This window comes from Branchiostoma lanceolatum, chromosome 19, assembly GCF_035083965.1.
Source record: "Branchiostoma lanceolatum isolate klBraLanc5 chromosome 19, klBraLanc5.hap2, whole genome shotgun sequence".
NCBI lineage: Eukaryota > Metazoa > Chordata > Leptocardii > Amphioxiformes > Branchiostomatidae > Branchiostoma > Branchiostoma lanceolatum.
Genome location: NC_089740.1, coordinates 9987738 through 10012536, shown reverse-complemented (window position 1 = coordinate 10012536; position 24799 = coordinate 9987738). Strand labels below are relative to the sequence as shown.

At 39.0% G+C, this 24799-nt stretch overlaps 3 protein-coding genes across 3 annotated transcripts in view; 1 reads left to right on the top strand and 2 right to left on the bottom strand.

The window, feature by feature from the left end:
• Positions 1-24799, bottom strand: part of LOC136425239 (small ribosomal subunit protein eS27) — a 214923-nt gene that overhangs the window by 40162 nt on the left and 149962 nt on the right. The gene's annotated exons all lie outside the window — the stretch shown is intronic.
• Positions 175-10383, bottom strand: LOC136425373 (uncharacterized). Its single transcript, XM_066414223.1, has 6 exons — positions 10208-10383; positions 5470-5566; positions 5234-5303; positions 3302-3395; positions 2833-2988; positions 175-2397 (listed from the first exon to the last, which is right to left on the bottom strand). The coding sequence occupies exons 1-6, from the start codon at positions 10248-10250 to the stop codon at positions 2195-2197; spliced, it is 663 nt and encodes a 220-aa protein (XP_066270320.1). The 5' UTR covers positions 10251-10383; the 3' UTR covers positions 175-2194.
• Positions 15551-23880, top strand: LOC136424960 (uncharacterized). Its single transcript, XM_066413615.1, has 7 exons — positions 15551-15738; positions 20769-20868; positions 21311-21420; positions 21684-21791; positions 22122-22181; positions 22874-23012; positions 23667-23880. Exons 1-7 carry the CDS (start codon positions 15667-15669, stop codon positions 23768-23770), a joined length of 693 nt encoding a protein of 230 aa, XP_066269712.1. The 5' UTR covers positions 15551-15666; the 3' UTR covers positions 23771-23880.

Below are 24799 nucleotides of genomic sequence, written 5' to 3'. Positions count from 1 at the left end.
CCATCCTCTGCTTGGAGAATACACCCGGCCACCCACTCACTCACACTCTCATTCACTCGTTTTCCATCTTTCTTGTTGCTATCCTTCTTACATTTTCATTCTTTAAAGTAAACCAAGGATGTTTCAGAGTCCAATTCACAAGAGCACAAAAAAAAACCCAGACAATTCTCTGAGTCATGTCAATTGCAGCATCAAGATTAGCACTTTAATATTCGCCTTCATACATAAATGAGAGTAGGTTCATATTGCACTAACACCTACAGCAAAATAATAACTCGTTTACCAACATTGTATAACAGGTCACCACAATACAAGATATGAGCAGCTAGTTCAATGCCTCACAAATAACCCTTAGGAGAAGAGCACAGCATACTTGAGAGTACAGGGGCCAGCCCTGAATTAGTTAGTACACTCCTATAGTTTTAAGGTGAAATATGCAGACCTGGGCGATCACACTGACAATGACGTTTTCCCTTCAATTCTAACTGAAACTTGGACAAGGCAAAAGCCATACAAACCATTGAAGGTATAATTACATGTACATAGCTGACAAACCCTGGACTGCTCTATCTCGTATACATTGCTATGATTTTCAAACAAATTTTTATACAAGACAATGTAAATCATATATTTTGGGTTCCTAATTACATGTACAATGAACGCTTGCAGACATTGTAAAGTTTTCACTTCCTTTGCATTATGGTAGCGATTTCATTGCATAGCTATATATAGTTTGCAAGTTTACAAAGACAGGTATGCTTGAAAAACATAACATTAAATCAAGATCAAAATGGGTCAAGTTTCTGAATGCCTAACATCAAAAATGACAGTTTTTTAACTAATCAGCATTTTTTTATCAGTTATCAATTATCTATCGATTATAAATTCCTTGAATTAAAAAATACAAAGTTGACAGCTATAGAGCCCTTATATTATGAGAAACAATACACATATCATACACAATCATTACATGACATACAATTAATATCATACGTGGTTATACAAAGGCACTTGAGAGGTGTTATGACAAGTAACTGGCAAAGAAATGCATATAAGATAAATTGCATTTTTACATTTGTACATTGTATGATTTATTCCCTTCTGTTTTGACTCTTTTCTTGCGATTGCTGTGTATTTTACAGTTACGTTTACAAAGGGATCGCTTAGTTTGTAGCGAATCCTTGGCATTGGTGAAAGTGCAACATTTTTTAAATGAGAAAATAGACCAAAATCAACAAAGAAACAAATACACAAAGATAATGGCTTTCCAGACTTGACTGTAATAATAGCAATAAGTCTTAACTTTCTCCCGTCTGCCTTACCCGGTAACTGATAGAGAATTAATAGCAAAATGGCTAGTTAAGTGTGCTAAAGGTAAAATGTTACTTAACTTATAATCTATCTGAAAGATCATTGTATTTCATAATGTTGTAGTTTTTTAGCCAGAGGTACCAGGTGAGAAAAACAGGTCATAGTTTAGATTTGAGACGTATTCACAGTGGCTAAATAATAGAACTGAGTTTTGAAGTACAAAGCATGTACACTGATTTAAGAATGCATCAGACAATGTGAACCAAAACAGAATTTTTTAATGATATTGAAATATTACTCTATGTACATGTATAAGATGAGAATAATATCTAACAGTTTACAAAGTTGAGATCTGTAGAAAACACTGTATTAACATGTTTCCAAACATTGCAAGAAAATCATGTACAAAATGATATTCTTACTTTTGTTGTCTGAGCAGCAATCCTCCTCAATACCTTAATAAAAAGGAATAATGTATTAATCCCATCAAAACTAAGATAACTATAGAACATTCTGATTATGAATGTTTCACAACAAAAAGATGGAGCAATAACTGAACAATCAACAAACAACGTTTGAGTATGGTCATTGAGAAGTAGGCGATCCCTTGGAATCCTCACAGAGAAACCACCTTTATCACAGGAATCATCAAATTCACAGATCCCAGGGTTAAGGGGTCGATTCCCAGGACATCTTCAGAAGAAACACACCTCATATTTCTCACAGATGTGCACTGTGCAAGTTCAAATCATCCTTGAACTTTCTTGGAAAGAAGTGGCACTTGTAACTGCCACCATGTGCTGCAATACCATCACAGTGCACTAGGGGGCAGTGCTGATCCACTGCAGAAAACAATTGGCATTGCTGCAAAGTCTTAACTTGTTCAGCTGCAACAGGAGGCTGAATTTGAGTTCTCAGAGTCCGTTCTACGCCTGTGATTGTTCATGTCTCCCATCCCGTCTTCAATGATGCCGTCGGCGTTGAGAAGACTCGCGCTACCGTCGTAAACTGTCAGGCCGCTGGACTTGTCGGTCTGGCTGAGTTTGATCAGCGAGAGAGAAACCTGTAAAAACGCCTCCTGGATTCCTGTGGCAAATGGAAGTAACATAGATTAGCAAAAATCGTGACCATATACCATGTCCAGAAAACACAAGATACCACAATCAGAAGTTCCACTGCAGCACCACAGAAAGCTGCTAGGAGGCCCATAATTTAGCATGTCCTTTGCTTTGTTGACACCTACGTAACTATGTAAGGCGAACTTAAAACCATCCAAAAATTTTTGTTCTGCCGTCTACCCGCCTACCCCTTGGTTAGATGCACTGTAACGTTACATCATACAGTATATTATGTATCACCCACAAATATTAATAAGGCAAAATTGAAACAGACCAGATCTTCAAACAATGAATACATTCTTACCAGACACATACACACACAAATACACACACCCACATAAAAACATACTATTAGCCTTCTTGGTGAAGGTAATAAGTAACGTACAGTAAGTTGTTTCCTTACCATCATTAGTTAGCGCTGAAGTCTCGTAGTACAGCGCATTTATAGAGTCGGCGTACTGCTCGGCTTTTTCTCGGGTGACTTCACGACGAGAGGCTAAGTCCTTCTTGTTGCCGATCACGCACATGATGATCGTACCTTCCACATTTTTCTTCAACTCTGTCGATAACAAAGACATGGGAATAAATGTAACAAAAAGTACATGCTATAGATACTGAATCAAAATCATTTAACAAAGCATAAAATTTGATAAGACAGTACAGTGTACATTATGTATGTGAAATCAACAATATTGCACTTGAAAATTATTGCACTGTGACAGCAATGTTAAACTTTACTCGTTGATTCAAAACATGACAATATTGAAACGGATTATTTTTTTGTACAGACACAAGAAGGGGAAATTCTGAGCCTTTAATTCTAAAGTCCTGACACTACTAGTCTAGTACTAAGCAGCAAACAACGTCCTTACCGTCTACCCAAGACTGGATGTTCTCAAAGCTTTCCCTACAGGTGATGTCATACACCAGCAGGGCTGCATTGGCCTTCCTGTAGTACATAGGAGCCTGCAGGGGGAAACATTGGGAATATCAGAAATGGAGAGCTCTGCTGACCATTCTGTTAAATTTAAGGTTAAGGTCCCATAGCCTTTTTTTAGGCCATAGTGGAAGTGGAGTAAGGGAAGTTTTATAAGGTGCCTTTCCCAAGGACACAATGTCTAGCCAGGAATCACACCTGTGACCTCTCAATCCTGTGTCTGCTAGTTTAACCACTTTTGCCATTGGTCTCTGATTAAACTGTCTATAATATTGATTCAATCAGTCTTAAACAAAACCTTGATTTGCGCCAAGCTTTAACTAGAAACAATCACAGGATAGAGCCAAAAGTCTAATTGTGATAGTCGGTAGTTCCTAGTCACTGGACCAAGAGTTATCTTTTAGTTTTTAGAATTTATACTTGACTACTTTGGTCAACAGCTTTGATGCGTGCCGAACATTTTGACGGCGGCTGTTACACGGACGTGTTTCCTGGCGCGACGGCATGTGAAGATTCTTGTGGCGGGCAGCGAGAGGATGTCGTGTCGTGTCACACGGAAGTCCTGACAAGTTTGATGAATGACCACTTGGCCCTGGGTCTATGTGTGCTGTGTCAACAGTACATGTAGCTTGACTTGGGAAGGGTAAATCTAGAGTGTTCTATAATGCTATGTACATGTACATGTACATGTACATGTATATGTGTATCTATTCTTTGGTCTTGAATGGTTTTATGGAACCCTCATTTACTATCACATAATTTATTGCAAGTTTATTCTATTCTGTTCACATTCATTTATTGAGAATGGGGCAAAAAACTATCTTCTTATAGAAGCCCCGATCTCTCCAAAAATGTAAAAATGCAATTATTCCACATACATGAAAATACAAGATGGAAAAAGAAAAACAATCAAGAGTAAACAAGTTGTTGAACAATCACAAAAACATATCTGTAAAATCAATAAACGTGAAAAATATGAAGAATATTACAGTTAATCTTTGTAGTAGTAAACAGCACCGTAATTTCAGGTCTAAATTTTTATTTCTTTGTGAATCAAACAAGCTTTAACATCACACAAGCATTCACTCCAAGAGGCCTACCACGAATGACAAGACAGGGCTGAGTGAGATACATGTACCGAGAACAAGGGGAATCACTTGTGACGCCACATGTTAATTCCGTTACGCCAAACTGCACTCCAATGGACAGGAAGACAAACAGATCAGTTCCGGATATTCCATTCCCACAAAGGGATGTCCCACTCGGTGGAATTTTCTGCTACATTCCTATCATAGCTAACATTTCTACTGAAGGAAGTGGGAAAGTATACTCTCCAAGCAGAGCATGGGTTTTGGCTGATTTTTGATGTGTTTTTAGGCGTTTTTGTCGGGCTTTCTACTTTGTCATCTTTTTTTTTTGCATAGCTATGGGTTGGCTATACAAAAAAAAAAGATGACAAAGTAGAAAGCCCGACAAAAATGCCTAAAAACACGTCAAAAACCAGCCGAAACCCATGCTCTGCTTGGAGAGTAGGAAAGTAGTTTGACGTCTCATAAGAAATTCGAAGTGGGGTGCAGGAAAAATTCACATAGGGATGTCTTAAAAAATGTACAAATGAAAGAAAAAAAATGTAAGTAAGTTGCTGTTAAAGAGAAAAATGTGTTCAAGAACTTAACCATTTTCCCAGTCAAATTCAGGGCTGTCTCCAGGACCTGTCCCGCTGTATCGTCAACAAAATTTGCTTGTTGGGACGGACAAAATGTCACAGGCCGCCTATAGGTCACATGACAATGCCGGATATTTAAGATGGCAGCATAGAGCTGTGAAGACGAATGCTTAGGCACATATACAAAGACAAGACACTGACCATGGACCTGAACCTTTCTTGACCGGCAGTGTCCCACAGTTGCAGCTTTACCCTGTAGTCATCCACTGTCCTGCAGAAAAAACAGCAGAGAAAATCTTAGAAGTAGTGACAAGTTTAACAAAAGTCTAACAAATTCTAAATTTCTTCATCCCTTGGTTCTGTAGCTATAGTGAGCTATACATTGATTTACCAACCCATTGAAACTAATCTAAATAAGGATGAAAAAGCATACTTACATCTTGAATGTGAAGAAGGAAGCCCCGATGGTGGGACTGACATGTTTACTGAACAGTTTCCCCACGTAGCGAATCACAACACTCGTCTTGCCGACTCCTGAGAGGGGGGAACAAAGACATTATTTGTTTATTTGTTTGTTTGTTATCTCATGTAAACACTTCAAAAAGCATCAATGGCTCATTTTTTCAGCGCTTACCTCTTATGTTTCATCATGCAGAATGTTTCATGCTTCTATGAATTAGATATATCATAACAAAAAGGACAAGTAAAATATTAAATCATGTTGGTAATTGGGATAAGATGGTGGATGAAATATACATGTAATTGTGAAATTTTAAAAAACATAGGTCTTCCAAAAGTTTATTATTTGTTTTATTGTGTTACATGTAAGTTGCTTCCAGGTAAGAATTTATATACTGTACAAGCAACTTTCAAGACAATAAAATAATGTGTTAATCTTCTCCCTGCTCTATATAACCCCATAGCCAAATGGCTACTTCAAAGTGCTTTTTAAAAGGTAAAAACATCCATTCAGGCCCTTTCAAAAGGCTTAGCTAAATACTACTAGCACTACTACTACTATTAGTACTACCTTACTAGGCCCTGGCACCATTCCATAGTTTATATAAGGAGCCAAAAGTGGTGCTAGAGTCAATAGGAAGTCGTAAATTACTTACAACAACAAACTACATCTTACCCAATTATAACCCTGTTGTTAAGCTAAACTCAACAAGATCATAAAACCTCACCTACTCTTCACCTCTGACAAAGAGGTTAAAGAACACGTATGTTATTAAACTAATCTCCAAGCAGACGTAGGGTATACAGCTTATTGCTTCATGAAATAACAGTGACTGTTTTTAGGCTTTCAATCCTTCCTTGTTTTTTAGTGCTCCCTGTTAGATAGAATAAAGAGCATTGAAAACAACCCTGAAACACTGAGCTTTACCTACATCTGCTTGGAGATTACCGTAAATCTTGAAATTTTTGGTTTTAGAACCCAATAATCCCAAGGTGAGTTCAAGTCAGGAACAATCCCCTACTACCTGGGTAAATCCAGATTCGCAGAGCCTGGTATGTACGGGGTCTTATTTTGCCTTTTTCGAGGTGACAAGGTTTTTCTCCAACTTGCAAATTCACTCAGTGAATATGGGTTTTCAATGTACACTGTATTACTATTTCAACACTACAGAATTGTTTTTTCATATCATAATAATGGAACACGTGAATCAGTGATCAGTGGACCGTATTTTAGTTACAGAAAGTTCTATCTGCATAATGTACATGTGCCGTCACAGAAGCAGTGGATTGCTCATTCCTTGACAAAGATTGTTGGACATTCAAAACTGTGGGTAAGTCCGATTTTTTGTGTAATGGAAATAACAAAATTACTGTTCAACCTTACTTCAGAACGAATCTCTACCAATACAAACGGATTTTCGAGCTTCAAATTTTCTTACGGGCCTTGCGTCCAAACAACATGCTGCATTCAGAAGGCTCACCTCTGAAAACAGGACCTGTCCTTAGGTGTACTTAGTTGGGACAAAGGCTCGTATTACAGTAGGAAACGTTATCCCCTTCTCCGCATGGCTTGTGTACACACTTTCCCTGGCCGAGAAGCTAACTGTGGACTCCTTGTGTACTCACAAGGAGGTGTTGTTCCTTAATGTACGGGTGAAGTTTTCTCAGGGACAAGACCAGCCACTCGCAACTTGAGAAACAAATTTGGCCCTGTGTATTTGACCTGGGATTAGAGGGCTCGAAATACGTGCTGGGTGCATGTGCACTCTTCTGCACCCAAAATTGGACATGTGCACCTTACTTTTGACTGTGGTTGTACTGCTGCACCAAGATATTTTTGTAGAGTAATGTACATAAATTAAAAGCACTATTGTACTATAGTGTTAGAAAAAAAATCATTGTATTACTCATTTTGAAGCTAGCTATAGAATTTCAAATTCAAGCTCTGAAGAGAGGCAGTAAGGTTTATAATCTAAGTTTTGCTGATATTCTGTTGTGCATCCAAATATTTTTCTGTGGACATGAATTTTAAGGTAAGGTGCCCCAGTGCAGCACCTGAATTTTGAGCCCTGTTCTGGATCCATTCCAATAACAATTTCACCCCACTTCCTCCTATCCATGTAAAATCCATGGGTAAAGTTTTACATTTGGTAATCTGAAAGCAACATGAATCCAATTTTAAGTGTTAACTGAATACTTATCATCTAATTTGGCAAGTAAGCAAAATGATAGCAAAACTCGATCCCATGGATCATCACCAAATGTAGGAAAAGCTGAATAAAGACAAATTGAATAGCAGTATTTGTCCTTTCTTCTCAAGCTTAAAAAGCCCCTACACAGTGCATATAGAAAGAGATAATACTATTTTCTTAGCTTATTAAAGTGTCAGCGTACTGAAGTTTGTCATCCAAAGCTTGTCCCTACTAGTAGTATTCTCTGTGAATGATACTTCACCCATACAGTTTCTTTGAAAAAATACGCTAAAGCTGATTTACTCATACTGATTTTTATTAGTGGAGAAAATTATGACAAATTTGGGAGTCCAAACTCAACAAATAAGTAAGAAAGATTGTCATCAAGATTTAAAAAGAATGATGCAATTTAGCATGATTCAACATTTAAATATATTAAGACAGACCTCGCTGAGTTTTCAGCTTTTAATGAAAAGTTATTTCAGTAGGTTTAATGTAACAATATCATGACCAAAGTGAATGTGTTCTTTGTTAGATTGAAGGATGGTAGTCAAAATACATAGGGTTTTAAGAGAACAACGGACCCCCTTGTACTTAAGTACCTTGTTTGTTATCAACAACACAAGCTTATGATGTACCCACTGTGCTGGTTAGGTGTTTCTGAGTCGTTTAAGTAACGATTGAAGGTGTTTTTCAAGCTGTGTTACAGTCAAGGGCATAGGCTGTTACCTCCAAAAATATTAATGGAGGTATTGTTTTTGGCATGTCTGCTAGTGTGTGTGTTGTGTAGTCAGTATAACTTAAGAATATATAGTACACTAAGTACAAATGGATATGCATATTAGTAAAAATGAAACTACTGCAAACATTTCAAGATTTTTAATACAGCTATGGTAGCATATCTGTATTTTTGTGTTTTTCCAAAGTTACTAGTATAACATTGTAACCTTCAGCACCAGGATACAGTACGAAGATACAATGTTGATACTTTTCATAATCACAAAACCAGCAAAAAAATGTTTCAGTGTCTGTATGACTCAGCAACATCTTTGCTTACCAAACTCGTTCAAACAAATGTCCAGAGACCTATCAGTCCAGTAGCCATTCAATAAAAAAAAGAAGCACCTTGTTAGCTAAAAGCCTACAAACTTTAGCAGTTGTAACTATAACCTATGGTCTAAAGGGCATCTGGGTAAGACCTGGCTTTGTGTGCACTGGAGGAACTTGTGCCAGGCACAGACACATGTGTTAAGACCAATGGCAACTGTAAAAGTACAAGTCAAATCATTACTCTGTATCTGTATAGCCGATATAACCATGTGCACACTTAAGCGTAACACACCAGCTTTGCATGCACGTGGCGCGACAGCAGCTGGTTGTACTACACTGAATGACCTGTCACACCTAACTTTTGCACATCTAACTGCGAGCATTTTTTAAAGCTATCTATTGAGGATGCTCCTTGTCCTAGAGACTACTTGGTAGCAAAGAATTCCACTCTACAATTGTTGTAGGGAAAAGCACATTTTTAACAGCTCAATTCTGGGTGAATGAAGGCATGTCTATTTGCTGTTCTTTTCTGAGACTCTTTACTCTCCATGCTAGAACTGAGTACTGGGGTATGATCCCCAAATGCAAGGAAAATACACTCAGCTATTCTATTGTCATGCACTATATTGTGACTGCATCCCCCCCCCCCAAAAAAAAAACTTCATTTTCTACACTGAGCTAAAACTGATTTTTTCTTTTCAGTAGTTATTTTTTCTCTGACCGGCCAGCAAGAAATAGTGGTTTCCTACCGTTACCACAATACCGGTACTCACCCCTATGATATATTCAAAATTTGCATAGATAAACATCTCGTCAGTAAGAAAAACAATACTCCAACTTAGAGCTAAATATAGAATTTAGGTCAAGCCTTAAAGCTTGTTATATAATTCACTCAGATGGGACAAAAATATACCTTGGTAAAACTCTGACTGTTAAGGCAAATAGTATTTGTCAAATGCTTAACAAATGTTATTCTGTTAACTGTAAGATATGTTATAAAAATACTATAATGTTAGTAACTTGATGATTCTTCCTGAAAATAAATCATAGGTAGGATATGTTACTTTCTATTTCAATTATTTTTAGCCATCATTACTTTTCAGTTTGCCCCATTAAAAATCCAACACACACAAAAAAACAATTTACCATAACAGGTGACCTATGGAACCGCTGTACAAACATTTAACTTCAAACGGCCCAAACGGAATGCGAACTTTGAACGTATCTGAAAACAGCTACATTTGCACGTTTTCCCTTACAATAAACAACAATTATATTGTTCTGCAAACAGTTTGAGCTCGTTTAAGGTATCAATCCCCTCAGGTTCACCCAACTTTGTCGGTCAAGGTAACAAAATACGATTTACGAAGGACAAAAAATCAGACGACACTTTGCACTTCCGCTTCTAGAAGGACCTGCCCCCCTCCCCCAAACTCACGCATTTATTACAAAGTAACCACGGCTTGAATCCTACCTTGAGCGCCGAGGACAACAATTTTGGCCTCGATGGATTTCATTTTCTAAGGAAAAGCCCGTTGAACATCGCTGCGGAGGGAGGGAGAAGTCTTGTCGGGCGAGAAGTCATGTTCCTCCGTCCATGTTTGTACGGGGCACCGCCGATGAATGGATCATATGACGGGCGGTCCCACTCAAGTAGATATACAGGGGTGTTTTCAGATTATTTCAAACTACCCTGAAATATACGTATGTTCTTTTATAACACTACGAAACGTAAAAAATACCAATCTTATATATTACTATTTCTTTTAAAAACTAAAAAGATATATTTTATAAACAGACTATCAAAATTCATTCCAAGTTAGTAATAGTTTCGTCTGTGAGAGAATCATTGTCATGTGCCTTTCGGACGCATGAGGAGGTATCATCAAATGGAGCAACATGAGAGAATACTATTCTAGTTCCTCTTTTCCTTTTACGTCAGTGAGTGTTTCCCATTTCGTCTCAATGGGATTGTTGACGAGTTTTGCAACTTACGTCGGCCAAAAAAGTAGAACACCGGAAGTCAAGGACAAGTAACGTTACTTCTGTGCCAAAGGTCATTTTGTTGCCAAATATTGGAAAATATCTGTCCTCAATCCAGGGACACAATCGGGTCGACTCTGCCTGTTAATTTTGGTCAGAGTTAGACAAGACATGGTGATAAGTAGTCTTCACACCTTAACCTGTTCGATATCTGACACTCAGCAATAGGCATCCTTTAAGTTTAATAGAGTTGAATGATTTTAAGACATCGTGGCATTGCAAGAAAAAAAGGATGAAACTGCAACCCATACATGTATTGTCTTCATGCAGTGTCCTTTGTATTTGATATACTGTTTATTTAGCCCTGAAAGTATACGATATTACGAATACCCTGTTCATTACATTTCGTCCACCTGACTGTCCTTTTGCAATCAGACCTAGGGTTACATGATGGAATAACCCTCCGCGGTATCATGTCCTATACCGTACCAATGAGTGCTAGTGTCAGTAGCGCAACGGGTGCTAAACTTAACACGGAAAAGTCTGGAAACTCAATTCATGTCTATTAAGGGAACTTGTCTATGTATAGAGCGTGTGTCACAGTAAACTGTCAGGACGTGCTGCGCTGGTACAGCTGGAGTCGTCTAACCTTCGCTTTGACCTCTCGTTTGCAGTTGTTCTTAGCCTTTGACCGTCAGATGGCAAAGGGACATGACACCGGCTTCCATACTGTATTTGCTCTTTTCATAGCCTGGGTGCCAGACTTTTTTCTTTACTCCGCTCCTCTTGTTTGCAGTTGTTCTTAACGTTAATTACCTTTGATTGGCAGACGGAAAAGGGACATGACACCAGCTTCCACACATACTCTTTTCATAGCCTGGGTGCCCGCCTTTACTCCGCTCTCTCCATCACTTCCCGCACTAGTACGGAGACTGAGCGGAGTAAAGCTAACAAGGCTGGCACCCAGGCTACTCTTTTCAATGAATGGAGAAGGAAGACATTTTACATTGCACGTATTTGCCCCATCGGATCAAGTAAAGGTCGCAAAAAAGCACAGATTAGAAATGCACGGTCATATATATGCTAGTGAAGTACAATAATCTAGTGCGTGGATTCGACATTTTTCTCTCTTCTATGGAAGGATGCAACATACCATGATATGGAACAGATTGAACGTAATTTTGTTTATTGCTTATCACATCACTCTTAGGTGACCTTGCTAGAGTGCGTAGTCCAGTGGTTAGTACCCTGTGTCGGACCAATTTTAAGCAAGAAGTCGTGAGTTCGATCCCAGCTGTGTCACTCACCCAACATGCACGCTGCTGGAAACGGTCGCAGTCCGGCTTAGGACCGGACAGTAAGCCGTGGTCCAGTGTTCACTACTTGTCAAAAAGAGCTATAGGAATTTCCCCGGTACAATGAATCTGTAAATACTGTACATAGCGCCTGTCTACTCTGTCACGACCAGTGAAAGATCTTCAGTGAGCTAAACTTAACTTGTTCAAGACCAGTTTCACTTTCATTTTCCATCCAATTACCAACTCTACAAAATCAAATCAACTAAATCAAATCAAATTCTACAACAAAATTCCGTTCGGTTATGTCTCTGTCAGTTTCAATGTTAGGACTGATTCGTGAGGACACGAAGCAGAGTAGTGTTAGCCGATGCCAACAACACTCGTGTAAGTCAAGCGCTTCCAAGCTTAAGCGGTTAAAATAGGAATTGCAACAGCTTCCGTAATTTGTCGACCCCAAGTTGACTCTGGGTGGACTGTTATGGCTAATGTTGGTAGGGCTAATGTGTAAGACTGTAAGCAAAAGAAGCCCTCCAACAGTCGCCGCGGCTAGTAGGTAGGTGTTATGGACCCGACGGTCAAGGTCAATTTTGGGTCTTCTGGTGGCCGACATTGGAATGCATTGCAGCAAGACTTACGTTGTTTTGTATCCTCAGTCCTGGACATGCTAGAGTAGCATTTGACAAAGTTTTATCCTGGAAACCATTCACTACGGGGCTTTACATGCCTCAGTTAAGCTAAGCTAAGCTAAGCATAGGCCTTAAGACGTCGATGAAGGTTAGACATCCAGGTAATAAGATACGCCAAAAATAATCACGCAACTGGATGAAATTTGGAAACAGTCACTTCTTTGACTGTTTCAAAATTTTATCCAGTTGCTTGAGTAACTATTTTGGCGCATAGGCCTTAAGCTTTTAATTTTTCTGGCCGCCTATCTTTCCAACCGGGTTGTCTGATTATTGTCATGCCGTAGACTGATTGAAACCAACATCGTAAACATCCACCGTCGTGTGCCAAGATAATGGGCGGGGGACAACGCTCCCATGGCCAGTGGCTACCGATGGTATAGTACCAGGATACTAGGTCGGAACTGATTGACCAGTTTGAACCATTTATAATTTACCGGTACCAGATATCTCTTGTCTCTATGTGGTGTCCAATGCTCTGTAGCTGTACGCCCGACTGAGTGGTTTTCCACGTCATTATCCACCAGTGTTGCTTTGAAGTATATATATCCACATTGTACATTTGGTGCAGTCACTAAGTGTGATACTTTCTTCATTCCACCGTTGAGGCCACTTTCTTACTCTTGCAGATGACCTTCGCGATTCAAGGTCGCACGTTATAACCGTTATCAAAATGCAAACATTATCTGAAATGCTCTATTTACTCGGCCGACCCAAAAACTTTATCAAAAACGCATTATAAATTCTGTCAGCTAGTTTAATTGCAGTTTCCTTAGTTTTTTTCTGAGAATCAAGCCAAGATTCATCGCAATAAAAACAGACTTCAGAAGAGGCTGATTTTTGGACTTATTTGTTTACACATGATCTAAGGGTCCATAAACCAATAGTTATAAAATATAACAACAGGCATCACGCCACGAGCAGTCGAGAAGCGTAAAGAGGCCAATTTGTTTGCCCAAAGAAAACGCTCATACTGCGGACCGTTGTATAACCGGGTCAATATTGATCAACCACTCGGGAGTCATTCGATTCACGTCATAATGTACCATTTAAAGTCCAAGGCCATTTGTTCTGAAGGACGTGCGCTCCGATCGTAAACTTTCTGTGAACTGGAGCTGTTGTCCTTTGTGTGAACTTCAGCTGTGGGCCCATTTTTTAAAAAACATGTCATCTACGTCATAATGTATCCTTTCAAATTCTAAGGTCATTTGTTTGGGCGGACCTTCGTTTTTTGTACATGTTGTATCTCAGTTAGACCCGGACGTGCTGTGGTCTTGACCTTTTGGGGGCAGATAGCTTGTGATGTAATAAAGAAGTGCTGTAGGTTTTTCGGGGCTCCTAGTTTGGTCAGCATAACTTGAGAACCTCTAGATGGAATGTGATTATATTAGGTCTGTGCGTAGGTCTTAAGCTTGGAAAGACAGTTCAAGATCAAGTTTGGGCCTGCAGTCCTCAACATATTTACGAATTTCTGTATTTTGTATCTTTTGTCCTGCACATGCTTGGTCTTGATATATTTTGGTGACATATAGCTTTTCATATCAACCAATATTGGTGTAGATTTAGGCCCCCATGTCAGCTTATTATCTCCATGACAAATGGAGATTGGTTTCATGGATATATTGTTTTGAGCGTGTATGTGTGCGATTTTGCATACGTATTTGTGTGTGTGTGTGTGTGTCCGGATGCTTGTAGTCAGCATAACTCAAGAACGTCTGGATGTTTGTCTGAACATCAGGAAATCTGGCTAACTTCTGTTTTTGATTCATTATTATTATCATTATCGAATAATTGTGTACGTTAGTGACCGTATTTGTATATATGCGTAGTTCTCAACATTGTAATTGTATGTGCTGTGTTAGACGCCCGATATCAGCCACTGCTGCCTGGGTGGTCATGTATTGCCTGTTACAATTTGAATAAAATAAAATGAAATAAAATAAAATAAAATGAAATGAAATGAAATGAAATGAAATGAAATGAAATGAAATGAAATGAAATGAAATGAAATGAAATGAAATGAAATGAAATGAAATGAAATAAAATAAAATAAAATAAAACGTCTGGATGGATTGTTAAGATATTTGGTATGTTGGTCGGCGTTAGGAGAACAAAGGTCAAGGTCGATTGAGGCCCCCTGGTATGTGACACTGGAACTGCATTGGCATTTTCTTCACTGAATCTTCCAAGGAGAATAAATGAACAAAGGAACGACAGATTTCCGTGTTATCTAATATGCAGGTAGCTTACACAGAGATGTACACAATGAAGTGAAAATTATGCAAATCGGGACTTAATTTGCGTAAGTAATGAGGAAAACCTATATTTCCATTCTAGGCATGTTGTGGCAGCTAACACCTGTTAGTTTCGAAACTAGGGCAAGTATTCCCCAGGGACCCAACAGCTCGTGGTCAAACCACAAAGGGATATAAAACCAAACGTGTATACTTGTTTCTATCATGCGGATAGCTTAAGTGTTACTTGATATAATGAAATGGTGATAATGCAAAATCAGAATCTGATTTGCATAATTAAGGGTGGCATTTCATAAACCCACTCCGTTCAATGGCACAACAGTTAAAAAGCATGATTTGTGTATATTTCTTGATACGAATTTTTATTTTACGTTCTCGCAACCCGAGTCCCGGTTTGGAAATGTGACCCTAGCATATGGGGCCATAGTTGACTCACTCTCTGATAACGTGTTTATAGCGTCACGTGGTTCTACAAGCATCAGAGTTCGGCCTCGATAGTTTGGTTAATAAATTATTTGTAAGTTTGTTCAGTCTTTATCAGTGTCTACACGGGAGTGGGTTAGACAGCGTGCACTGTTGCACAAGTACACACGCACTTTGAACCGACAGAACAGTCAACCAAAAAGGCGAGGAGCGAACTGCGACGCATTTGTGTCGACGACTTTCTTACGACAAGCACGGCTTGAGGAGTTTGGTTACTACAAGTCTGTGAACATGGCGATTATCAAGAAGTGCTGCTGCTTCGATGTGAGGACGGGAACGCAGATTATGGTCAGCTTTCACTTGGTAAGCGTTTTTTTCTCTCAATATATATGGAGATAGTGAAAAACAGTTGCGTAGGGTGGGGTCACTGGCCTAATCTCCAAGCAGACGTAGGGTTTTAAGCATGTTTTTCAGGCAGCTAATGCCTCTTTCTAGTGGGACGACTTCTTTCAGTCTTTCCATTCGAAGACTGATACGATACTAAAATATGTACTGTACTAAATGCAGCACAAACACACGTAAAACATTGAGCCTCACCCTACATCCGTTTGGAGATTATAACTGGTAACGTTATGTACCATCTACGACATGGCACGATTGAAAAGCCATACGACAATAATTCTTTTGGTTCTACTTGCTAGTGTAAACGAGCACACCTCTCTTGCATGTACTCTTTACACTAGTAGTAACTTATATAAGTTATGCGAGTGTAAATTGTGAGTGTTTCAGTGCCCTCTTATACATTACGTCACTTACATATGCAGTGACCTTGAAATGTATATCGTTACTTATTACCTGAAATTGAAATGTCATGATGTTTTGAAGATTGTCGTTTTATATCTTCAGGCAAGGGTATACAGTCATAGCCTTAACCAGGCTCCGCGCGATCGCTGGGAAAATAGTAGAAATCGGCCAAACAGAGTGAATAGTGTGCCAGGGGTAGTCCGCTATACAGTGAAGCTCAATAGGCTGTATAGCGGACTACCCCTGGCATACTATTCACTCTATTTGGCCGATTTTTATTATTTTCCCAGCGATCGAGCAGAGCCTGGTAGAGGCAAATACAGTCAAACCTGTACAAGTCATCACCTGTATATAAGGACCACCTGGCCAATGTGGCCGCTTTGTAAAGGTTTCTTAGATTGTGTTCCCATTGGCACAAGTATTAACAGCGCTGTCTGTAGTGACCACCTGTCTACTGTGACCATTTTGTTCAACTCCCTTTTGCGGTCACTATAGACAGGTCTGACAGGGAGCTGCAGTTTGAAGGAAACCTGCCAGGGACCGGAATTGTAGCACGATCAATACAATTGTAGATGTGCATATTTTTTAGTTATCTTGTTCAGAAACAAACAAACAGTTACAGCGTCCTGAAAATGAACCTCTTCCTGATATTTCTACAGATCTGCCATTAATTTCAAACGAAACAAAATAAAAACTTACAGTTAACCTGTTCGCAAAGCAACAAAAACAACCGGGAATGGAACACGAACTCTGTCGCGGAAGTCATTAATTATAAGCCATTTGTTTACATTTTGTGCTCGTAGCGCAGTAGTTTTTACCAAGTCGTGCTGTATGCCATCAACTCGAACTACGTATTTACTTCCATTTTGATAACAGACAAACCTTGATGACCAAGTAACTAAGAGTATAATTGAGAAAACACCGAAGTATCATTTTGAAGAGTTCACGATTAGTAATTTGTGAGAGATGAAACCTTGAAAGGTGTTTACCGAACTGACTGCTATGACTCACGTGTCTGTAACGCCACCGTGCCAACATACTTGTAGTAGTTGTTGTTGTCGTACGCTATAGAATTGGAAAAAATCTCGTCAAACTAACGTATAACTTTTCATGGTTAGGTCTTGTACATCTAATCAATTATACAGTCACTGAACGTCGTAATATCTAAAGAGAAAAGGTAGAATTTAGGATAAACAACTTAACTTGCCCCGAAAGTCAAGGTCACTATGACTCACTGTCAACAAGTAGATTAAATGTACGTATCGTAGAAGGTAACCGATCAAAACATTGAAAGAAAGTCGCTATTTCTACCGCATGCAATTGTATTTGGCACAATGCCATGCACCTGTGGCTACACCACCGTTTGTAGCTGTATCTGATTCAAATTCAGCTGCAACTGAACCTAATTCAGCAGTAGATTCGCCAAGTTCAACTGTACTTTGACATTTTACGCAATACATTTTATCAACCTTTGATATTGCAACTTCTATTAGTAATACAAGGTGGTAACACGCTAACGTCACCTTCATATCATCAAAAAAGCAAAGAACAGTACGTAAATACAAAGCAAGCAAAGCAAATTATGCAAACATGAAATAAGAGCTATGAAATTAACACATTTTAAAGTTTCCCCGTCCAATGAAAAAGATAGGGCAAAGATTTGGTGTAATGATACGCGGTGATTCAAATATCACAGCACAGCTGTTAGATGCGTGTCTTAAAAAGATAGTTACAGTCACTGTGGATCTTGAAAGTTCTGAGTCACAAAAATACCACATTGCTGTTCGTACTTTGATAAACGCAGTTCGATCAATGTTCAAATGTCCCGTTTCCTGCCCCACCCTATGGCCATGCTGGCTCGATTATATGGATGACATCCACGCTTGCATCAATTTTCGTCTTAAAAAAACAACGTTTGCAAACATACTGTAAATCGTACAAAGGAACTGAAAATGTGCGTAAATTGCAAAAAAAATCGAAAAATGGATACTACTGCCATACAATGCTTCTGTTCCTATCGAAAAATGTACTGATTTTGTCGTAAACTTACTCCTTGCACAAAATGAATTTTGATCCGCTTGCATCAATTTTGCATTGCCCAGAGGATGTCATACATATGATGGACTGCTTGTTCTACTATATGATCTATGTTCAGTCATTCTAAAACCTTTCTGACTACTAATACTTAGATTTGATGAAGGCAACTTTTTTTCATAGCCCATCTTTTTTTCGCCAGCTCGCATCAATTTTGCAGTGCCCAAAGGATGTCATATATATAATGGAATCGGAAATAAAGACTGTTTGGACTATATGATCTATGTTCAGTCATTTTAAAACCTTTCTGACTACTAGTACTTAGATTTGATGAAGGCAACTTTTTTTCATAGCCCATCTTTTTTTCGCCAGCTCTTTTGCAGTAATCGAATCGCATTAGTATGGCCTAGTCGTACCACCCTGGTACGTCACACTGAATGACGTGCGCAAAGTCTACATGGACCTCAAACAATATGCACTAATATCAAACGCTACATCTCTGATTGTCGTGCTATACGGAGGACTGTTGACTACGTATTGACTGTGGTGTCGATGACCGAGTGGTTAGCTATACTTTAGCGGATATGCCATGGAAAAGGTCACAGGGTCGATTCCTTTTTGTGTGGGAAACGTTCCCTACCCCAGTGATCCAGGCAGGCATTCCAACCTAACAACTCCCTACCATGGTCTGCAAAAAAAGTTGTGAGGCATTGGGCAGCTATATGTTAAAGGGTATTTAACAATCCATAAAATATGCTACTAAACAGTTAAAGGGAGTCAAACTAGAACAACGCAAGATAAAGAAAACTCTAGAATTTTGAAACAAAAAAGCCTGACCAAAGATGACCAACTTGCTCACGACTAACTCGTGAAGCGATTGGCAGCTATATGTGAAAGGGTATTTATTAATAACAATCCATAAAATATGCTACTAAACAGTTAAAGGGAGTCAAATAAGAACAATGCAAGATATAGAAAAATCTAGAATTTTGAAGAAAAAAAGCCGGATGCAAATTTTCTTTCGCAAAGTTGAGAATCAAGTTTATTTTCCTACTCAGAGTACAACTGAAAGCACTTGTACAAGTTTCTATGGTAAGTCTGTCCAACGAGAAAAATGCCATTATATTTGCCATTTGCGTTCATCTCAAACATTTGACCAGCCTCGTTTGCTCACGTACTTAAGATGACAATTAAAGAGAATGGCCGATATTAAAACCGTTGGAGTGTTTACAGTCCATTTGCGTTATCCCCTGAGATAATAGAACACCACTTTGAAAAGTGACGCGAACATTGGAACATTTCGTGAGTCTTTTAATTTGTAATATTCAAACTTGAAGTGAACTTGCCACGATGTATTCTTTTCATGTTATTCGGTAAACTGTACTATCAAAGAAAGTTTTCAATAATTTTTTGTCGAACGCACGTGATGAATGCGACTGCCAACGTGATGAAATATTGTATCGAGGCCTGCATTGCAAATAATGTTTAGTAGTCCTTTGTGGCCAAATACGACATTTGCAACTGATAGATATAGGATATTGGTAATTGCGCGGACATATCACGATGATGCGAAAATCTATAACATCTATATCCTCGTGATAGCCACATCTACAAATGTAGGGTCTTTGACAAAAAATGAAACTTGATGAAAAACACCAAAAGCGCAAAAAAGGAAATATAAATACTGTAGATTTTCAAATTTTCGTTAGAGTGCTAAATGTACAATCAGTTCAGATCCAAGCTTCACGTCTATATTGGATATACAATGAATAGCGTTATCAAACGTTAAAACAGATCGAGTTGATATATCTATCTTTTATTGCTCTTATATATACCAAAGGGAACACCATTATACCATTCACATGTGTGCTTTCTGGGTCATGCAGCGCTAAAACTAACAAAAACACCGCTTAAGTGTTTACGTAGCATTTTGTCCCTCCCGCGGCGTCCAAGGATTCTCGAAACGTCTGAAACTAAAAACAACTTGTTATTTCATTTTATTTGTACAGTACAGATAAGTGTAAAGGTCGTCTTGTGGTTGGGATCGCTGACTAACAATCTAAAGGTTCTGGGTTCGAATCCCTGCCAGGCCACAGTATTCAACAGTGTGCCGTCAGTTGGAAAGGCACTTTACAGCTATTTCCTCACTCGATTCAGCTGAAAGCGGGGCCCGGTCGGGCAGCTTGCGGGAACGAAACGTATCATATAAAATACAACAAAGGACACAAAACGTAAGAAATTTACTCCTAACTAGAAATTGTGCATTTTCTTGATATGCATATTCTATTTTAGCCTGGGTGCCATCCTATTTCTACCGGGGCTCCTACACTCGCTGCCCTTCACGCAAGTGTAGGAGCCCCGGTAGAAATAGGATGGCACCTAGGCTAAATGCAAGTGCTGTCTAGTCCAAATTCAATATCAAGTTGCTAATATACATATTTTGGGATTCAGAAAATTATTTTCTGATGAACCAGAACACTTTCTTCTGCTGTTGAGTCCCCCTTTAGTTTCCAACCTTTTTGTGCTGAGTGCAGGGCGATATTTTTCTCTTGCAGGTGTTTGTTATGGCCGACTTTGGACTGACGGTGTACACGTGTATAGGACTACAGACCGACGTACTGAGGGAACTACTGGCTCAGTTCGTGGGATATAATGGTAATTATAAGAACTCCTGCGAAATGACTCTTCGTTTTTTTTCTTTACTGAGCTGGATTATGGAAAACACTGAAATTATAGAACGTCCTCATTAATTATGCAAATCAAGTCCTTATTTGTATAACTTGCATCTACTTGTGTACATCTGTCTAAGCTACATGTACCTGCATGCCCAAAATGATGGAAACCTGTCTTTCTTCAGTCATCCTCTTTGGATGATTCTAGCAAAAACGCCTCTGCAGCTCCAAAATCTGATGCTAGGGGGCACCAACAAACGTCCTATCGGGATGAGATATTTTCTCATGATTGTGGACTAAAACTATAAATCTTAAGTGTTTGTTATCATTTACGACTCCAGGAAGATTAGTGAAGTATGTATCATGTACTGTCACTGATTGAGAGCTTTCAAATAAAAAAATTAACAAACGAATACCTGTTTCAGACGAATATTGGCAAAATGTTCTGATGGTGGCCTACATGCTGCTCAGTACGTACTTCTTGTCAATGGTGATGTCTGCAATACTGGCCATGTATTCCTGGTGCACAAATCCGGTAAGTTTTCACCTCCGTGTACGGAGGTTCTGTTTTTGTTGTGTCTGTCTGTTTGTTTGTTTGTCTGATTTCTGGTATGTCCGAATTTATCATCAGTGACTACAGTAGAGTGGCTGTTTTCCACATGCTAGGCACGTCGGGACAGTGACAGGAAGTTACGTCAAAGGTCCCACAATAGGATGTCTTATTTCCTGTCTTTAATCTGATTTTAGTATCATGTTTCTATTGGGAGAATGCCAAGGTCATTTGCCTTTTTCCCACAGGATTTCCAGTGCTTGCTGTGGTTTTGGTTGATTGGTCAAGGCGTGCTCAGCGTCATCGGCCTCGGCCTGAACATTGCCTACCTCGTCATGCTGGCGCAGCCTGGAGCGGTAAGCACAATGTCCTTCATATTCTGCACGCAGAAACAAGGAGTTTCAATCTGTTTTTGAAGCTCCTAGTGGTTAAAGTCTTGTCCATGTATTCCTCCGAGTGGTAACCATAAAATAGCCTGAGACCTGAGTACCATCCTCCGTAGTGACTGCTGGCTCAATGCTTTTTGCTTGCTAACCACGGATAAACGAAAGGCATTGAGCCAGCACTACGGAGGATGGTACTCAGGCCGTTCATAAAAAAGAGCATTCTTCCTTTCAACCCACAAAAGAATATTACTTGTGGCAGTCAAATTGTTCTTACTTTTCTGTTTTGTTTAATTCTATCAGGGATTGTGGAGAACGTACTTTTCATCCGCAGCACAGTTTGTCGTCCACCTTATTTTCACGGTACGTTTATGTTTCAGTTTGAATCAGTCTGTTTCATACATCTAAGACCTTCTTAGACTTAGAGGTTCACAAGTCGTACTTTTAAGACCGAATACCCATGTCCTTTCATGGTGTTAGCCATGTGTTCTCTCTATACATATTAGTATTAGCCGATTGTTATGTATGTTTGTGAATTCTTGCCATACTTTGTACCATGTACAATTGTCGTGCAATAAAGTTCTTCTTCTTCTTCTATATAACTACGTAAAATGTTGTGATTCAACTTTGTTTGCTCACGAATGTATTGGTCGCTAAAGTACAAAACTCTATAAAGCGGTGAATCATGACAAAGTTGTTTTGTACAAAACCTCCTTGACAAAACCAATTGTTTATACCTAGCCGACATTTTCTGTCACCTTCCTTGATGCCATACTGGCACTACAGCTAGATTCCGCCAAACCACCGGCTAAGTAAAAACGCTAAGCCTTAGTCTTCACAGTACTTTGTTATCCAGTGGTTCATGACAAAACTATCCACAGACTCTACTTAAGCGTTCTTCGTTGATCTTGACTGACACTCACGTTCCACCCTCCTTAAAGCAGGACCCCTATCGCTCGATTCGTCGTTGGCTCGCTCGCCTACGACAGATCGAGCGATAGGGGTCCTGCTTTAAGGAGGGTGACACGTTCTAACACACTTTATTTCGACCCCAGATCCTGACGTCGATAGTTCTGATCAGCCATTTGCAGAACTTGAGAAAGGGACTGGGGAAGAACCTGCGCATCTACTTCTCCTCACTCGTTCCCAGGGACCTCACCGCTAAAACCAACCACGCCTACAGGACGAGAACCGGTCAGAAAAAAAATTCTTGACTTTGAAATTTGCCTCTCCAATTCTTCCTGTCCTCCATAACAGCAACCAGTGTATCAAGAAAATCAATGAACAAAACATATCTAAAATTGTGCCAAATTTAAACTTTAAAGCATCAAAATCCGTTGATCAATTGGTCATACTGTTTTTGGTGACGCCTCTGGGGCGGAGGCATTTGGGATACATACGAGGTATCTGTGCATAGAAACTTAAGAATCATGGAACGGCTGTCCCAATTTCAGTTGCATATTCAAAGTCTATAAAAATTTTGCAATGTCGTGACTATAGACATATATTGGTAATTATGGATATATTTGAGATTGGCACCCGACATAAGTCAAGTTAAGTTGATATTATGCTTACCTTCACATACATGTACACGTTGCAGTGAAACAAATCAAATCCCATAGTACAGAGCTAATCAAAAACTTTGTTGACTTAAAAAAGATTTGAAAATATAAAAGCACATCAGTTTTTAAGTATCAGAATGACCCATCACTTAGGTCATATGTGATGTATGGAAGTTTACACCAAGTCTCTATTGAGTGGACGGTTGATGTGCCCCGGTGTAGATGGCATCCTTTTACATGAACTTTCATACTGATACTAAGTCCTTTTCCTCCCTGTTGTTTGCAGAGTCCAACACCAGTAACATTGCCACCACCATCAGTCACATGACGGAGGTAGGACACAACGCAAACATGTTCGACATGCGGGCCGCACCGGTGAAGTCACCATAGAACCAACGCTTCACTACCACACAACTTCAGCCAGTATCTGTATTCTGTACAGCCAATATAATCGCCCTCTGGCATAATATACCAGTACTGCAATGCATTATTCAAGTGCTTAATAATAGATAATCATGGCGGACATGAACAATCTGTTCACGACCCTCATCTTCAGACTTAAGTGTGTAGCCGAAACCAAAACCCAAAGTCATTATAAAAGTCCACCTTAGGGCTTAGGCCACAACAATTCATTTTCTTTGTTTGCCAACATTTTTTAAAGTATTTAAAATAGATAACAAGCTGACATCACAAAAGCAGAGGGCAGGGAGGAAAACTTGAATATGACTGTTAGACTGTATTTACTCCATAAAACTAAGTGCACTGAGGTATAAACCTGTGATAAATTTACCTGTGATAAAAAGAGTACTACAATAGAGGCTTTCTGTCTAAGGTCACAACTATACAATTTGTTGGTTGTCAGATTTAGGAAAAAAATATGCTTAACTTGAAAAACAGAAGACCAGGTTTATACCTCAGTGCACTTAGTTAATGACAGACCAAAAAAAATGAAATCATGAACTTCTACTTTTTGTCTTGTAATACCTTGCCAGGCAGATTTTTTTGCAAAGAACCAGTTTTACATTCTGTTGCTAGATTAGGGCTACAGCCGCCAGGTTAAGTGTTAAAACTTCATCAGAATATAAGTTGAGTTACGCACAACTATTTAAAATCAACCAAAAGTTTTGTTTTTGCATATCAATGCAAACATTATGTGGAATGTTAGCCTAAAAATATTAACACATCAGTGTATACTTAAAAGAGAAAAGTTAGAAAGCATTATCTTTTGATTTTATTTTTTTTCAACTGCACAAAATTACAGTAAAGTTTTCCGAGTTTAAAACTATGATCATTCCTTCATTAGATCCGGTACATCTAGTGTTTCTTCTCCCATTGGTCAATGCTGATCATGTGATCTTATGTTCCGGTACAATTGGAACACAGTATAGGGGAATCTGGTAGCCAATATCAAATTGACAA

Bases quoted from the DNA above. Each gene is read 5' to 3' on its own strand.
- LOC136425373 (XM_066414223.1), bottom strand. From the start codon at position 10,250: ATGAAATCCATCGAGGCCAAAATTGTTGTCCTCGGCGCTCAAG. The intron at 2,989-3,301 runs GTAAGGACGTTG...TGTTATCGACAG, and splicing joins CATCCAGTCTTGGGTAGACG to AGTTGAAGAAAAATGTGGAA. The intron at 2,398-2,832 runs GTAAGGAAACAA...CATTTGCCACAG, and splicing joins TTCAGCGCTAACTAATGATG to GAATCCAGGAGGCGTTTTTA.
- LOC136424960 (XM_066413615.1), top strand. From the start codon at position 15,667: ATGGCGATTATCAAGAAGTGCTGCTGCTTCGATGTGAGGACGGGAACG. The intron at 15,739-20,768 runs GTAAGCGTTTTT...TTTCTCTTGCAG, and splicing joins TTATGGTCAGCTTTCACTTG to GTGTTTGTTATGGCCGACTT. The intron at 23,013-23,666 runs GTCAGAAAAAAA...TGTTGTTTGCAG, and splicing joins CGCCTACAGGACGAGAACCG to AGTCCAACACCAGTAACATT.